This window comes from Exserohilum turcica (genome assembly GCF_000359705.1).
Source record: "Exserohilum turcica Et28A unplaced genomic scaffold SETTUscaffold_6, whole genome shotgun sequence".
NCBI lineage: Eukaryota > Fungi > Ascomycota > Dothideomycetes > Pleosporales > Pleosporaceae > Exserohilum > Exserohilum turcicum.
Genome location: NW_007360277.1, coordinates 1,624,149 through 1,640,188, shown reverse-complemented (window position 1 = coordinate 1,640,188; position 16,040 = coordinate 1,624,149). Strand labels below are relative to the sequence as shown.

The following is a 16,040-nucleotide window of genomic DNA, read 5'->3' as shown; positions in this document are numbered from 1 at the left end:
ACATGGCCCTCGGTTCCACGCTTCCCTGCGAATCGCATTGTCGGCAATCCTTCGCCCTTTGGCCCCCCCCTCCCCTCTCTCTCCTTAGGGAATGCAGAAGGCGAGGCGCGGTAAGCTGACGCGGCGGAATCGGCGCAATCACAAGCATCAACGCGGTTGCTGCCTGGGGGGGGGGGCTACGTTTACGTCTACTTACGTCTACGTCTAGCTATGCCTCTAACTTGCACTTGCACTTGTGCGCCGCATACAGTTACAACGCGCATACATTCATTCAACGGGGGGCACCTAATATCCTACGTACTTAGTGTTTAGCGAGATTTTGTTGTTGTTGTTGTTGTTTTTTCGGGGGAGGCTGTTGCTTGTACTCGGCTCCGCCTCGCTTGGTCTCTTGTCTTTGTCGTGCCGCTCGCGTGCATAATCGCCTTGTTAATGTGGCTCATGGATGGAGTTAAGGATGCGCCACTTATAGGGGTACCGAAAGGCATATTTTTCTTGGGGGGGTCTTGGTGTCCGGTGAGAAGGGAGGGAGGGCTGTGGAGGGTGGTTGGAGAGTGGGGATAGACACAGTAAGTACGGAGGGAGGGACTGACTGTGGATAGTATGTTGTGTGTGTGTGTGTGTGTGTGTGTGTGTATGTATGTATGTACATGTATCAGAAGCGAAAATGCGTACGTATTCGAGTCAAGTATACTACAATTTCCAGGATTACTGCTTACTTATTTGTGTCTTCATATCTTCTTCTCATTGTTGCACTTAGTAGTAGTAGTTAGGGGAAAAAAAAAGTCTGTATGTATATATCGCAGCAGCACTCGGAGAACAAAAAAAGCACGCCAAGCCCCATCCTCCTCCGCTTCCTCGTGTGATAATCCCCGAATCCACCACACACCTACGCCTTCGCATCAACCATGCATATCCACCTAACCCCAAAACAGCTTTATATACGCGACTCGACAGCAAAAAAAAGGCCCCATCCCAATTTTTTTTTCAGGCCTGACGCCAAGCGATTACATGATACCTTTGCGCCTGCACCAGGTGGTTTCCGCAGTGGCGGAGCTGAAGGTGGTACGGTGAGATTTTGTGGGACGTGAGATTTTGAGTCTGTTTTTAGGCCCTGTGGTGATGACGCGCACATGGGAGTGAGGGAGATTGTGGGTGTGTATGTGGATATGTGTGCATAGGGCGATTCAGCATGCGTTACGTGGTGGGTATGGCGGTGCAAGCCACAAGGCTGGGCGACGACGTGGTGGTAGTGGTTACGGTGGTAATGGTGAGGTGGGTGACGTGATACATATAGGATTAGAAGAGGTCTTTTTATAACATGTTTGGTTGAACAGAGAATCACATCAGATCAGAAGCGTGTGCTCAGATCTCGACGACGCTTTCAGCTGTGTTTGGCGATATTGACCGACTTGTTTACTCTCTCTCCCTCTCATCTTTCAACCAAGTCCCTTGGTTTTACAGTCTATTTTCTTTTACCTCGTCGAAATGTCTACTACTTCGACTCCACAACCACAGTGCACAGAAGTGGGCCCGTTTTGTCCCGTCCAAGACACAATCTATGGCTACTATCCCAGTCTTGGAGCGAATGCCTTCTTCGCTGGCTTCTTCGGTCTCGCGCTCATCTTCCAGCTCTACTTTGGCATCCGATACAAGACATGGACTTATATGATCGCTCTTGGTTGCGGATGTCTTGCCGAGTGTGTTGGCTACATCGGGCGCATCATACTCCACGATAACCCTTGGAACGATGTCGGATTCAATATTCAAATCGTGCTGCGTAAGTGGTTGGTGTGGTAGCAGCACGCGGCGTGTACTGACAATGGACAATGTAGTCATCTTCGCACCCGCATTCCTAGCAGCAGGCATCTACCTGACGCTCAAGCACATTGTCATCCAGTTTGGTGCAGAATGGTCAAGGCTGAAGCCGAACTGGTATACCTACATCTTCATCGCAGCAGACATATCGTCTCTGGTTTTGCAGAGTGCCGGTGGTGCTCTTGCGGCGACAGCGGATCCAGGAGAATCCCTCCTCGATATCGGTACGGATATCATGATCGCCGGCATCATCTGGCAGGTTGTTGGTAAGTCACTGTTGGCTTCTCTGCAGGGACAAGTAAGCTGACCCGTAGCTAGTGCTCGTCATCTTCGGCCTTCTTGTTCTCGAGTACAGCATTCGTACCTACCGCCGCCGCGACCGTCTCTCCGTAAAGGCCCTCGAGCTATGGTCTAATCGACGCTTCAAGTGTTTCTGCGGCGCCATCATCGTCGCCTACACGGGCATCCTGGTTCGATGCGTGTATCGAATCCCCGAGCTGCTCGGTGGCTGGGGCGGCGAGCTCATGCAGGAGGAGACGGAATTTATCGTCTTGGAAGGTGTCATGATTGTGATTACAGTGCTGGCGCAGACAGTGTTCCACCCTGGGCTATGCTTCCCCGCGCTCGGGAATACCATTGGGAAGCGAAAGCAGGCCCAGGGGAGCGGGTCGGAGACAGATGTCGAGATGTTGGAGCAAGGACAGGCGGCCTCTAGGCAAAAGGTGTCCCACGGGGCTCCTAGGTCTTAGTGGGAGAAGCCGAGAAACGTGCAAGACGGAGGCAATTTGTTTAATTGGGACATGGTATGCGTGCGTTATATGCGTTATATAAGGTTTGGCAGGGATGCCGATGGCTGGGCTCTGGGTACGGCGTTGATGGTATAGAGACTCAATCTTAATGTTTAGACTTCCTTCTTCGTTGTAGCGCCGCGGACGGTTCTGGAATGCATAAGCAGAGGATGCTGTAGAAAGAGGAATGCCGACGGTGATGCAACGCCATTTCCGATTCGCTAGCCTCACGAGCTCGGGCCCCGGCCCTCAGCCTCGCTCTAGTCGCTCGTCCAGTTCCCGCATTGCCTTCTGCTCGACCAACGTGCGCATTTACGGCATAATACCCAGAGCCACATGTCACCAGTCGCGAGGCTTTCCAGGCCAGGATGAACCCCTCAACCGCCCCAAGCGACCAAAGTGCCGCCAACAATGGGGCGCCACCTGCCACCGGCACCGCCGCAGCCATAACCGCTCCCACGCCGCAACCCACAACGCCTGCAGCGCCCGTATGGTCGTCCCCAATGGCCTCCTCCTCTGCAAACACTGGCGTCACTGGCGCCCCCAACTTTCCGCAGTACTCGGCATCCACAGCGGCCATTCTCGAGAGACTCCAGGGAAAGAACGGCCATGCCGCCGGCACTGCTGCGTTCGAAGCCAAGCGGGCGGAGATCCTCCAGAGTTATGTCACCAGCGACAAGTTGCCGACACCCCCGCCAGCCACGAGCACCAGCCGCAGAGGAAGAGGAGGCAGAGTCAGCACTCCGAGCGGCCTGAAGACTGAGGTCGGCGCATCGCCCGCGCCCGCGTCCGCCCCGTCGTCGGGACGCGCATCTGTCAGAGGGCGTGGGAGAGGGCGTGGCGGGCGGGGAGGACGAGGAAGCAAGCGCAAGCGCTCCGATAGCGACGAGGAGAGCCATGTCAGTGTGCGCGACGGGCGGGGAGACTGCAGACTAACATGGTGTAGAACGACGACGACGACTCTGACGTCTCGGATTCGTACACGCCGCTCCCGACGAGAACAAAGTCCGGCCGAAGTGTGAATAAGCCTGTCGCATTTGTGCCCACCATCCCAGAGCCGGCCCAGGGCGTGAAGCGGAGAAAGTCGACCAAGACGCTCCTCGCCGCAAAGTGCAAGACGTGCCACCGAGAGACCGACCCGGCCAACAACCGCATAGTATTCTGTGATGCCTGTAGTACCGCCTATCACCAATACTGCCATAACCCGCCTATCGGCAATGACGTCGTTACTGTGCTGGAGAAGGAGTTCTTATGTAGTCCATGCACGCGGGCGAAGCAGACCGCTGTAGAAGGCGTACAGGATCTGGTCGCTGCCGAAGACTTGTCAATCGAGGAGGTATGTTCTTCGGGCAATAGAAGTAGAATGCCATGGAGATACTTCAGTATGCTGACTTGTGCAGAAACGCGCATACTTTTCTACTCTTCCCCAACAACAACTAGTTGGCCTTCTCCTCACAGCCACAATCCGACATCCGGAGCTGCCCGTCTTCCCTCCAAATGTCCGGAATCTCATATCCGATGCTTCGAAAACAAAGGCGCAACCAGACAATCAAGAACAGCAGCAGCAGCAGCAGCAACCAGAGCAAAAGCAACAACAAGAACAGGAAACCCCTCCGGCACCTCAAACAAATACCCAGTACCAAACCGTACCCGCCATCCCCCAACCCTCAACCACCTCGTCCGCAAACGGCGACACATTGCCATTCTCGTCACACGCACAGTCAGAACTGGGCTCTGCCGAAACCCCCATGTTCGGCGAGTCCAGCCACCAGTCCCGCACAACAATGGATCTGGCCGGCAACCAGTACGACGAAGACGACGGCTACGACACGGATCCGCCCGCACACTACCCCAAGGCCGGCAACGGGCTTGCGCGCACGCTGCGGCCCGAGAGCGAGGACCTCAACTGGCTTGTTGACGACAACTTTGAGGTCTTTAGCCACGGTTGGAAGGGCGATGGCACGGGCATGGGGGCGGACGGCTCCCTGGATGGGTTGGGCGAGGGCCAGAAGGTCGTCTAACGGCGTGCGCACGAAGATGCCGGGCGTGTGAAGATCTCGGCCTAGATGGTGGTGTTGGTGGGGAGAAACGGTAGTACTACTAGCATGAAATGAGCGAGGAAGCAAAAAAACAAGCAAATAGGGGAGGTGGGCTGGCTATATTCAAGGGTTCAACAACAACAACAACAACAACCAAAAAAAGGGGGAGAAGAATCAAATACACAATCATGCGTACTTGATATGCGGCCGTAGTCCCTAGTAAGCCGCGGGCTTCGCTTTTTTTTTTAGAAGAAAAAGATCGAGTCAATAAATGCATCGTTAGATTGGTGTCAAATACAGATGCAAGTGTTGTGTGATTATGGAACAAAAGAACAAGGAGCAGAAAGATGCAGCGGTTTGTATTACTAAGATACTGAGAAGAAGAAGACAAGAAAAGAAAAAAAGGGTATGATTACAAGCGAAGCAAAAGCGTGGTATCTCGAGAAGATGGCTAAGCAAGGGTGTTGAGGGAGGAAAAAAAAGAAACACAAAAAAATAAAGAATATGATCAGAGAAGAAGAAGAAGAAGAAGAAGAAGAGAAGGAAAAAAAAAGGAAAAGAAAAATGATGAAGAAAGAAAAAAAGAGAGAGAAAAAAATCAAGACGCTCCCCTCCATGACAGCCCCATGCACTCATTACGGTTCAGTGTGCGTATGCGTGAGTTGTATCCAAAGGCCCACCAATATCCCTGGTGAGAATGCTCCAGAAAAAAAATGCCCCTTTCTCATGCAAAACGGTGTCGTAAACGCGGCGTTAAAAAAAAGTGTCGTTTTTTTGTGGTCGTTCGCTCATTCATCATCCATGGCAAAAGCACTGGGATCCTCCCACTTCTTGGCCTTGAGCACCCGCATCCGCTTGACTGGGCTTGCCGACCTCTGCTGGCTGTCGCGTTCTTGGGCCTCTAGCTTTGCGCGGAGCATTTCGTTTTCTCGTTCCAACTCCTCGAGCCGGTCTCGCAGCTCGGGATCGGGGTCTTCGTATACCTTGATTTCTTGCCTCATTTGAGCTTTTGTTGCTCGAATGACGACGTCGATTTTGGAGTCAATATGGGCTTGTTGATTGTCTTGCTCGTTTTCCAGGGCAGTTTGCCACCTCCGGCGTTCTTGGTCGACCGCCAATTCCATCTCGTGGTAGCATTCGTCGCGAATTTCCTGTTCCAGGTCCACCATGTGGTCTTCTGCAGCAGCCCAGGATGCTTCGGCAGCTTTACGTCGAGCAGTCTCTTCAGCCAGGCGAATGGCAAAAACTTCCATCTCGGCAGTCAGGCGAGCGACCTCGGCGTTGGCATGTTCGAGTTCCTCGATTATTGCAGAGGGTGTTATTCTGCCCGAGGACGCAGTGCGCGCTGATGATGCTGTACCGGGACGCTTGTGTGGTAAATTGGCAAGAATGGTCTCCGTGGTGGATGGAATTCGCGGAACAGTGACCTCTCGGGCGAGAGCAGAGTAGCGGAGTATCTGAGATGTCGCATTGTAATCGCTGTTGGGATCTGCTGTTACCACCATAATAGACTTTTGCGGTGACCGATGTTGTTGTGCGGTCCGAGCTGAAGATGGGTACGAGTTTGAGAAGAGAAGTTCGGTAAGTTTGCATTGGCGGAAGGGAACCATGTTCTGCGCACTGATTAGTATTGCTTTTTCGCACAAAAAACCAGTGTTGACCCTACCTTTGAGCCGCCTGCGTTGTCAGATTGCATTTGCATACACTGTCCAAGATACATCAGGGACTCGTTGATTTTGCCAGCTTCAGCAAGCGTCTCGCCAGTAGTCTTAGCATTCCGCGCGCGCTCAGAACCGGCCAAGTCAACAATGGTAAGGTTGCTGCTGGACCAGGGGCCTTGGTGTTCCGCGTTTCGCTTCTTAATCTCAATGTTGAAGAAACCGTGACTGCGTGAGCTGACGGCGTTACTTCCAGTACCAGTGACCTTGCGCTCCATAAGACCAGTCTCGAGCACCATCATGGCCTCCTCAAAGCTACCACAGATGATCTTGGTAAGGCCAGCAACAACCTTGCGATCCGGACTCCGCTCCGTGTTCTTGAACAGCAACGCCCTACGCTTCACGTTGTGACTCTTGTTCCTTGAAACGCTGCCACTCAAAAGGTCGAAAATGCGGTCGTTGTATACTTCGAACATGGATACGACGATCGCGTACTCGACAGCGGGATCTTCTGGGAGCTCAACATCGTCGACGGAAGGCGATTGAGGCATCATCGAGGGTCGCGGTATCTTGTTCGATTTCCAATTGCTACCCGTGGAGAATATACTACAATCCTGTGCCATTCGTGAGCTTTTGTTCCAAGAGGGTCCTTGACGCAGGGGCTCGGATTACCTGCATGGGGGTCTGCGCTCGCGAGGGAAATCGCTCAGACTGGTTGTCGCCGTACATAGTGTCCAAGTAGGCGGTCGCGGTGAACATTTGCGCTTCTGAGACGTCTGCTGATGCCAGTGAAGAAAAGGCCGGGGCACCATACAAAGACTGAATAAGTTGCCCGTCGCAGGCTTGATATATAGTAGCTAGCGTCATCTGAACGAGGCCACGCTGGGTCTTGGTACCGAGAATAGTGTGACTCTTCGAGTTGGTTAGTATCTTGATCTATAGTGTCCCACGCTATCAAGCACACCTTTCCGGAGCCACTGCAACCCAGCGTTGCAAACAACCCATCGCGCCCGTGGTGGCCCGGTGCGCCCATGACGCCCTCGATCATGCGCACAATGCCAGTGCCTTTGAACAGGTGCAGTTGCTGCGCCTCTTCCTCGAACACGCGCGTGAAGGCGAAGCGCTCCACGGCTCGCTTGCGCTTGTCATTTGCATTTGTAGGCGGCTGTATGGTGATATGCGTCGGGTGGTCACGATCGCTTTCCTCGACAGTCAGGAAGCGAGGGTTGGTAGACGTCGAGGGGCGCAGACGCAGGAAGACGTCAAAGAGCGAACTAGAGGGTCGCTGCGGAGTCTCCATGTTGATCGTGCCTATGTTTATGTGGGAGTCTTTTCCACACAGGCGGGCGGAGAGCTAGTTAACGTTGGCGTACCGCTAGCGTGCAGCCCGGCTATCTTCGCGTGTATCGGTCAACAAGCCCCGGCCGCGGTTGCCTCAGGCAACAGACGCGCCTTACCGCGTCGCGCCATGACGTCTTTGCACGTGACACCGCCTGCGCCTGCATCTCTCCCCTACTGTGCATGTATGCTTCACGAGACAAATATCCACTGGGTTTTACTAGCCACGATATGCTTTATATACATTCATCGAACCAGGCGCGCGCCCCGGTCCCCCGGAAGGGCGCGGATCTGACACTTCTGACACTAAACGCTTAATTCACAGGACCGACATGCTCCAAACGGTGGCATAGCAGCTACGCAACAACACCCTCACTGCGCAACGCCTCCACCTCCTCACTGCTCATACCCAGCGTGCCACTGAGAATCTCGTCGGTATGCTGGCCCAGCATTGGCGGTGGCAGCCGGATCCTTGGAGCAGACTCTGACCACTTGACCGGCGTGTTGACCAACTTGATTGGCCCGCAAGCGGGGTGCTCTACTTCTTTAACCATGTCTCGAGCAAGAACTAAGTTTTTCTTTAGTAATAGTAAGGGCTTGCCATATTAGCAGTGGAAAGCGTACCATGCTCATGATTCAACGCGTCTTGCACATCGTTGATGGCAGCGTAGGCTGGAAATGTCAGCCCAGTCTTCGTTGAACAAAAGCAATGAGAGCTACTTACGCATTCCACTGCCCTCGAATATGTCTAGCAGCTCTTTTGTGGTTTTCTTTTGCGTCTCCGCTTCGATTAGCTCCTCCAACTCATCTCTATGTTGAACTCTCAACGCATTTGTCTTGAACTTTTCATCGACAATCCACTCAGGTTTACCTAGTCTGTTGCACAACACCCCGTACAGCCTGTCGTTCCCACCGCCAAGCAGAATGTCACCGTCGGCCGTCTTGAACGCCTTGTAGGGCACAATTGACGGATGCGAAGTTCCCCAGCGACCAGTGTCGCGCTGCCCACTGATAAGACAGGAGCTAGCAATGTTGGCCAGGGTAGCAATTTGACAGTCGGAAAGAGCGACATCAATGTGCTGGCCGCCGGATCCGGGGTTCTTGAGGCGCCGGAAAAGGGCTGCAATAATGGAGTTGGAAGTGTAGAGGCCGGTGGTCAGATCAGTTACTGCAACGCCTACCTTTACGGGCGGGCCGTCGCGGGTTCCAGTGATGTGCATGAGGCCCATTTCACTGAGTCCATATTAGCTTGTGCTGGCGTTGTTGTATGGATCGATATTTTGACGCACGCTTCTACCATAACATCATAGCCAGCTCTGTTCCTATACGGCCCTGTCTGGCCGTATCCCGTAATGCTGGCGTAAACTATGTTTGGGTTGATCTTTGATACGGTGTCATAGTCCATAGCATACTTGGCGAGGGACCCCGGGAGATAATTCTCCACGAGCACGTCGCATTCTTTGACAAGTCGATGTAGGATGTCTACGCCGGCTGGGTGCTGGAACGAGAGCCCCATGGATCGTTTGTTTCGATTTACCTTATGTTTGTGAGTGTCAATTAGGCATGTAGGTTCAGCAGTCGTACGCCCAAGTAGTATGCGCTTTCGCCTGGCCCTTCTTGGTTGTTTGTGTACTTTGCATAGGGTGGTCCCCATGCTCGTGTGTCGTCTTTGTGTGCTGTTAGTGTTCGTATGGTTGACAACGCCGTGTGATGCCCACCTCCTCTTGTGGGATGTTCAATCTTGATAACATCGGCTCTGCGCCACGGTCAACTCATACTCCTCCCTGTGGCCAACCTGTTGTTGGTTCATACAGGGCAGTCCGCATCATACCCGAGATCGCCCAGTATTTGCGTACAATACGGCTGGAGTCATCAGAACGAGCTCAGGTTCCTTGTGAATAGTGTCTTACACCAGCAAGCACCCTCGTCATGTCAAGCACTTTGATGCCGTCCAAAGGCAGATTAGATGCATCCCCGCTTGCTGCAGCGGTTGCAAGCCGCCGAACATGACTTGCTCTGGTCCAGCTCAACCGTGAAATCGGTGACGCCTTCTGGAAAGCACACCGCGAGATTCGCAACACAGGACCGACCATTTTGAAATTGAAGTTTGAGGATCATGACATGTGTCTGCCGCCGGGATGCCTTTATGGGGCATACTTATCCGGGGCTAGGTAGCTCTTGTTCCGAGGTTCATGGGTAGCTGCAGAACCCCACCTTCGTTACTCTGTCTCCAACCCTCCACCCCCGCCATGTTTACTGGACTCGTCGAAACCATTGGCAGTAAGCAATTCTGCGCCATCCTTGCTGCGCAGCTGCGCTGATGATAGCTAGCGGTTGCCGCCCTTGAGAAGCTCGACCAGACAGCCTCGGGAGGCGGCGGCACGTCTCTGACAATAACGGGATGTGAGGAGATTCTAGTGGACGCCCATCTGGGCGACAGCATTAGTGTCAACGGTACGTCGCAGCAGTCATGTCAGGCCTGTCGTCTAATTTGGCCAGGCACGTGTCTTACCGTGACCGAATTCGACAAGTCTTCGTTCAAGATTGGATGTGCCCCCGAAACGCTGCGGCGCACCAATCTGGGCTCGCTGAAGGAGGGCTCCAAGGTCAATCTTGAGCGCGCAGTCTCAGCAAACACGCGCATGGGCGGCCACTTTGTGCAAGGCCATGTCGATACCATCGCCACCATCGAATCTGTAACGCCCGACGGCAACGCCCTCACCTTCCGGTTCAAACCTCGCGATACATCGGTGCTGCGCTATATTGTCGAGAAGGGCTATGTCACAATAGACGGGGCGAGCCTGACAGTCACCAAGGTGCAGGATGGCCCTGACGGCTGGTGGGAGGTCATGCTCATTGCCTACACGCAAGAGAAGGTAGTGACGGCGAGCAAACAGCCTGGCGAAGACGTCAACGTCGAGGTAGACCAGGTAGGCAAGTACGTAGAGAAGAGCGTGGCAGGGTACTTTGAAGGCTCGGCCAACAGCGAGTTTGCCATATTGGAGAAGATGGTTTCCAAGCTGGTCGACGAGCGGCTGAAGGCGCTCGGAAAATAGACATGTGAGGCCGTGAGCAGCCCAGTCAATAGGGTGGACATGGCTGCCGCAAAAGCCACGGCCCCACCAGATTATCCAACGAAATCAAACCATTGTCATCTCTGCTCATATGGTTGCCTGGTGAAGATGAAAGGCATGGATGCTTGTCAGCCCCAGTTTGTGGTGGCTTGGGCAAAGTGAGGCGCAGTCATGCTTTTTGCGCAACACGTCTATATAGTGCTACCACCTTCTCCTGACATTTGTCAAGTCGCGCCTCTCTACTATTATTTTTTGCAGCTGGGCGGTTCTACTTGTTGCTTAGTTACCATTTCTGGGAAGCGAGTTTTGGGCCATGCTCGTCCGCCTGGATACCTGGCGCATGCAGTCGTCTCGCCACCATGTGCGCCGAATCAGTTGACACTTGTCAAGCCGCCTGCTGTCGGTACACAATCACGAGTAGATTCCAATGGCAGACGGCGGATCCATGATCCGACCACGTTGCTTACGTTGCAGGGCTAATCCGAGCTACGAGTGGGGAGACTGCCAGGCAGAACAGCGTCCCGCACCACCTGGAGCCAACACACACAGACAAACGATGTCATCATGGTAGAGGGCCATGTCCCCTCCGCCGATCGCCTGCCACGACTCTCCGTATAGCGGTCCATTTGCAACCGATAGCGCAGCTCTGCAGTTGCGTGCAGGAGTGGGGAGTGGCGTCTCCAAACTATCCGAAATAGCTCTTTCGGCCGGCACGGCAGCGCCTTTGTGCGTGCGAAGCTTGAACAAAGCAAAACTGGAAACGTTTGGATTGGGGGCCGAAAAGAAGCACACAGACGAATTGTGCGAAAGAGGAAGCAGAATTGCGGGTTACATGCAGGCTTGGTAAGGGAATCTGTCGGCACAAGCCATTGGCTTTCTCACCGGCGTGTTGCTGCATAACCACGTCAAGAGCCAGCCCTCTTCAAGCGCGCACCACTGGCCGTCTACCCCAGACGCTCACCCCGTAGCGTTATCGCTAGGGCGCCGTTTCATCTCCTCCCCGCCGACTTCCTGGCGTCCAAAAAGTGTATTGCTTCTCTCTAACCACCTCTGCTCGGTTACACGATCCCCGGCTCGTTTTGCACCATGGATTGGCGACTACTCGACTACGCCAAGGAGGCTGAAGAGACCGCCAATGGCCTTCTCGGGTTCGAGAATGAGATCCCTCAGTATCGCAAGGACATCAGAGGCTACATGGCCGAGCTGTATGCCATATCGCATGCCCTACGCGAGTTGCACGACGCACTCGGCTCTGTCCACTATGGCAGATATGCAGGCTACATCATCAAGGACCTCGAAATATGTCTCCCCAGCCTAGGCTACACGCTTGACGACGTGCAGGGCATCTTCAACAAGTCCAAGAGAAGCCGGCACGCAGCCCCAGGCGCGTTCCCAGGCACGCCACCTTATGCAATCATATGGGAGGATGCCCTCTCAGACTTCAGGACGCAGGGTATGTCCCTGCCCCAGCGGTTCGAGACTGTCAGGATGTATCTGCAGGGTATGCATGATACGTTGAAAGGGTAGGTGACAGGGCTCGTCATCTGCTTGAAGCAGGCTGACCGACTGCAGGGTTGAAAACGACGTTGAGCTGGCAAACTTCAAAGTCACACTGTCAAAATTGCTCAAGAAACAGAAGCCGATAGATTCCTACTTCAGCAAACTCTCGGTGCAGGGCGGCACAAGTGGTGCCAAAACGCCAAAGCCATCATCTCCCAAAGCCAACAGACCCAAGATACATAGTCATCCTACATATCCCACTGCCCAGCACGCGTATCCGCAATCGCCACCGCCACTCCCACATCGAGCTCATATTGCACCAACATGGGGTGGCATAGGTGACATACCCTTTGTCCCGCCACCTGTGCCTGAGATCCCCCAGTCGCCCACGTATTCGTCCGCATCATCACAAGCCTTCTCGGCACAATCGACCGATTCCGAGCCTGTCGCACACTGGTCGATGAAGATATTCGATGGTCGCCACGGTTCAACGCCATTTGCAACGCTGGGAGAGCCTACTGAGTGCTTTGGAAGAAATGAGCCCCGTGTCATCGAAATGCTGCAGGACGACGGATTCGAAAAAGTCCTGGAATTACCCTTTGAGGCAACGAATGTGTGGGTGCGAATGTACTGGAGACCCGATGACAACCGTGCACGGATTCTCTTCCTTTCCTTGGATACCGAGGGGCGCCGCATGCGATATCAGATCCCGATTACAGCACTGGCATTGCGGCGCACAGGGTCATGTCTACAGCTCTGCCGGGCCAATCGCCGAGACGGACAACTCGATTTGTGGGCTAGGTTACGCTTTCCCCTCTATGAGCGTGAGTATGCCAACAATATCACCACATGGCCCGTCTAACATCCCTCCAGGTATGGTCCTATTCTACTGTACCGCAATCGCCATGAAACGACAAGACCAGACCGTTGTTGCGGAGTCGCTTGTCGACCTCTTCGACCTCGAGAAGATTGTATTTAGCGGGCAAGTCATCAGTTGCATCACTGGTCAAGGCATCTCTAACAGAATCTAGTGAAACTGTGGACAGCAGGTACCTCCATGCTTTCCGTATATACTACGACGAGAATTCGGGCTGTGTGCGTTTCGAAGCTACCGCTCGTCGAGGCCCAATGAACACCATACCCATTTGGACTGCCTTCGTAACCCAATATGTTGGACGGAGGGACTGGATGAAGCGTGTCAGCCCTGACACGATACAATTTGAAAAGATGCATCCGTACGTGTTCTGCGACAGCTATAGGCTGCCCAAGGGCCCTTCCGGTAAATACCGGCTCACATTCACAACGGCTGAAGGTATGGTCGTCTACTAGAAGTCCCACAATCTGTTACTGACTCAAGGAATAGACGCAAAACAATTCAGAGACAGCTTCTATCGCATCAGGATCGAGTGAGGACCGGCACACGCACACAGACACAAGTCATGCTAGGCTGCCCGTCTTTCACCGACCTTTGGAACACTCGCTGGACGATGATGACGACTTTATGACATCAAAAACACTTATGAATTTACGAAGACGACCATGAGCACACGACTGTAGTACGACAAGGGTGGCTTCTGCTTTTCGGCATGATATACCCCACTCGATCTCACTGTTTCCATTGGGCGACCAAATTGACACTCTGGCCCTTTGGCGAATGCCGCCGCGTGTTATTTGATATTCCTTGTTGTTTTATGCGCATAGCTTAATAGCCAAAACGTGTATTTATGCTGAAAGGAGGGTGCCGCAAAGGAGAAAATACAATCGGCCTGATGTCAAGCTTTTCTGAGACTAGCCTCCCAAGCCCTGAATGCCCCGCTTTGGGACCCTTAGTGATTGGTGTCTGTGCGCTTGGGATACTACCAAAACCAAAATTTCCATATCACAACTTTCGGCGATAGCAACAACGCCAATCTCGTTTCCCTCACTTTACTCTATTCTTTACTCCACCTCTCGCTCTCTTCTCTCCCACAGTCACCATGGCGAACCAACAGGAGGCAGGAAAAAAGGACTCCCTCTCGGGCATGGCGCACTCTGAGGCGCATTACTTCAACAGGTAGACTCTCTCCGAGGAGCCCTAGGTGTACACAGCCTTTTGCTAACGTCGTCGTGCGCAGCTACAACCACCATGGTCCGTGACAATCCGTCTTACTGATGATAGTGATACTAATGCGCGTGCAAAGGCATCCACGAGGAAATGCTGGTAAGCAAGCCCCACCCGCTTCTCAGCCAGAGAGGCTCCAGTCACCAGCCTCGCCATTTCGCTGACCCTGCGCGTGTAGAAAGATGAAGTCCGAACAAAGAGCTACCGCGATGCCATCTACCAGAACCCGCACCTGTTCAAGGACAAGGTCGTCCTCGACGTCGGATGCGGTACCTCGATCCTCAGCATGTCCGCGCTCCCCCGCCACGACACAAAGCACACGAACACAGGCTGATACGCAGGATATAGGTTCGCCGTCAAGGCTGGCGCAAAGCACGTCATTGGCGTCGACATGTCGACCATCATCGAGAAGGCCAAAGAGATTGTCGAGGTGAACGGCATGTCAGACAAGATTACTCTGCTGCAAGGCAAGATGGAAGAGGTTGTCCTTCCCTACGACAAGGTCGACATAATAATATCCGAGTGGATGGGCTACTTCCTGCTGTATGAGTCCATGTTGGACACCGTCCTGTACGCGCGCGACAAGTACCTGGCCAAGGACGGCCTGATCTTCCCCGACAAGGCCACCATCTTCATGGCTGGTATCGAGGATGGCGAGTACAAGGAGGAGAAGATTGGCTGTGAGTCGAATGGCCTCGATTCAATTCATTTCATGTGCTAACGATGCCAGTCTGGGACAACGTGTGGGGCTTCGACTACACCCCGCTCAAGGCTACCGCCATGACAGAGCCTCTCGTCGACACGGTTGACATGAAGGCCGTTGTCACTGACCCCGCCCCGGTCATCACCCTCGACCTCTACAAGTGCACTGTTGCGGACCTTGCTTTCCGGTTACCGTACGAGCTCAAGGTGCGCCGCAGCGACTTTGTCCACGCCGTTATTGCCTGGTTCGACATTGAGTTCACCGCCTGCCACAAGCCCATCCGCTTCTCCACCGGACCCCACACAAAGTACACGCACTGGAAACAGACTGTCTTTTACCTCAAGGACGTCCTAACCGTCGAGGAGGGCGAGACAATCGGCGGTATCCTCGAGAACAAGCCTAGCGAGAAGAACCACCGCGACTTGGACATTACCATCTCGTACAAGCTCGAGACGCAGGACATGCACCGACAGGCGTCTGGCGAGGCACAATACAAGATGTGCTAAAGTGTATTATCGCATATAGCATGAAGCGAGAAAGAGTTTTTTTTCGGTCTCGAGAACGAGAAAGCTAAAAAGAAAAGAAAAGAAAAGAAAGGGGGACCGGGAGTTTCTCGTTGCAAGGCTTTTTCTTGATCGATAGACTTTTTGCGCTTTCAACAACACATACAAGGCACAAAGCGGCGTTTGATCGATACAAGTGTGTTTTTTTCTTCTTCTTTTCTGTTTGTTCCCATTTTAAGCTTTAAAGCTCTTTCTTTTTTTTGGAGGGGAATTTCGGTTAGGCTTGCGAATTTTTTTGGGTGGATGGAAGGGCAAGGGAAGAGGGCAAGGAAAGGGAAAGGGAAAAAAAATTAAATAAAATCTTAGGGTAGCCATGAACAGCAAATGCGTTTTGTTCACAAAACGAGCTATGTATGTAGCAAAAGCAGGGACCAATGTTACGCATTGGGAATTCCTCCCCTACAACCAAAAAAAAATCTGTTTATTGCGAAGGAGAGAGAGAGAGAGAGAGAGAGAAAGTT

General features: G+C 53.2%; 6 protein-coding genes across 6 annotated transcripts; 5 read left to right on the top strand and 1 right to left on the bottom strand.

Moving 5' to 3' along the window:
* Positions 1-1,345: 1,345 nt before the first annotated feature.
* SETTUDRAFT_165260 (uncharacterized protein) lies at positions 1,346-2,862 on the top strand. The gene is made up of 3 exons (XM_008031679.1): positions 1,346-1,777; positions 1,833-2,081; positions 2,134-2,862. The coding sequence occupies exons 1-3, from the start codon at positions 1,486-1,488 to the stop codon at positions 2,562-2,564; spliced, it is 972 nt and encodes a 323-aa protein (XP_008029870.1). The 5' UTR covers positions 1,346-1,485; the 3' UTR covers positions 2,565-2,862.
* Positions 2,863-2,971: 109 nt separating this feature from the next.
* Positions 2,972-4,904, top strand: SETTUDRAFT_121416 (uncharacterized protein; the record flags this gene model as incomplete). The annotated part of the gene is made up of 3 exons (XM_008031678.1): positions 2,972-3,502; positions 3,550-3,939; positions 4,004-4,904. 3 exons carry the CDS (start codon positions 2,972-2,974, stop codon positions 4,622-4,624), a joined length of 1,542 nt encoding a protein of 513 aa, XP_008029869.1. The 3' UTR covers positions 4,625-4,904.
* A 526-nt stretch (positions 4,905-5,430) lies between these two features.
* Positions 5,431-9,731, bottom strand: SETTUDRAFT_156540 (uncharacterized protein; the record flags this gene model as incomplete). The annotated part of the gene is made up of 12 exons (XM_008031677.1): positions 5,431-6,255; positions 6,309-6,914; positions 6,973-7,212; positions 7,265-7,574; positions 7,996-8,206; positions 8,263-8,310; positions 8,363-8,871; positions 8,928-9,175; positions 9,223-9,305; positions 9,357-9,394; positions 9,470-9,501; positions 9,549-9,731. The coding sequence occupies 12 exons, from the start codon at positions 9,729-9,731 to the stop codon at positions 5,431-5,433; spliced, it is 3,333 nt and encodes a 1,110-aa protein (XP_008029868.1).
* Positions 9,732-9,873: 142 nt separating this feature from the next.
* Positions 9,874-10,779, top strand: SETTUDRAFT_165257 (uncharacterized protein). Its single transcript, XM_008031676.1, has 3 exons — positions 9,874-9,918; positions 9,970-10,092; positions 10,138-10,779. The coding sequence occupies exons 1-3, from the start codon at positions 9,888-9,890 to the stop codon at positions 10,692-10,694; spliced, it is 711 nt and encodes a 236-aa protein (XP_008029867.1). The 5' UTR covers positions 9,874-9,887; the 3' UTR covers positions 10,695-10,779.
* Positions 10,780-11,798: 1,019 nt separating this feature from the next.
* On the top strand, positions 11,799-13,622 carry SETTUDRAFT_156538 (uncharacterized protein; the record flags this gene model as incomplete). Its single annotated transcript, XM_008031675.1, has 5 exons — positions 11,799-12,235; positions 12,285-13,036; positions 13,086-13,194; positions 13,244-13,524; positions 13,576-13,622. 5 exons carry the CDS (start codon positions 11,799-11,801, stop codon positions 13,620-13,622), a joined length of 1,626 nt encoding a protein of 541 aa, XP_008029866.1.
* Positions 13,623-14,185: 563 nt separating this feature from the next.
* Positions 14,186-15,967, top strand: SETTUDRAFT_165255 (uncharacterized protein; the record flags this gene model as incomplete). The annotated part of the gene is made up of 6 exons (XM_008031674.1): positions 14,186-14,265; positions 14,327-14,340; positions 14,393-14,412; positions 14,492-14,601; positions 14,662-14,993; positions 15,044-15,967. The coding sequence occupies 6 exons, from the start codon at positions 14,189-14,191 to the stop codon at positions 15,520-15,522; spliced, it is 1,032 nt and encodes a 343-aa protein (XP_008029865.1). The 3' UTR covers positions 15,523-15,967.
* Between the last annotated feature and the right edge of the window lie 73 nt (positions 15,968-16,040).

Bases quoted from the DNA above. Each gene is read 5' to 3' on its own strand.
- SETTUDRAFT_165257 (XM_008031676.1), top strand. From the start codon at position 9,888: ATGTTTACTGGACTCGTCGAAACCATTGGCA. The intron at 9,919-9,969 runs GTAAGCAATTCT...GATGATAGCTAG, and splicing joins ACTCGTCGAAACCATTGGCA to CGGTTGCCGCCCTTGAGAAG. The intron at 10,093-10,137 runs GTACGTCGCAGC...TAATTTGGCCAG, and splicing joins CGACAGCATTAGTGTCAACG to GCACGTGTCTTACCGTGACC.
- SETTUDRAFT_165260 (XM_008031679.1), top strand. From the start codon at position 1,486: ATGTCTACTACTTCGACTCCACAACCACAGTGCACAGAAGTGGGCCCG. The intron at 1,778-1,832 runs GTAAGTGGTTGG...TGGACAATGTAG, and splicing joins CAATATTCAAATCGTGCTGC to TCATCTTCGCACCCGCATTC. The intron at 2,082-2,133 runs GTAAGTCACTGT...ACCCGTAGCTAG, and splicing joins CATCATCTGGCAGGTTGTTG to TGCTCGTCATCTTCGGCCTT.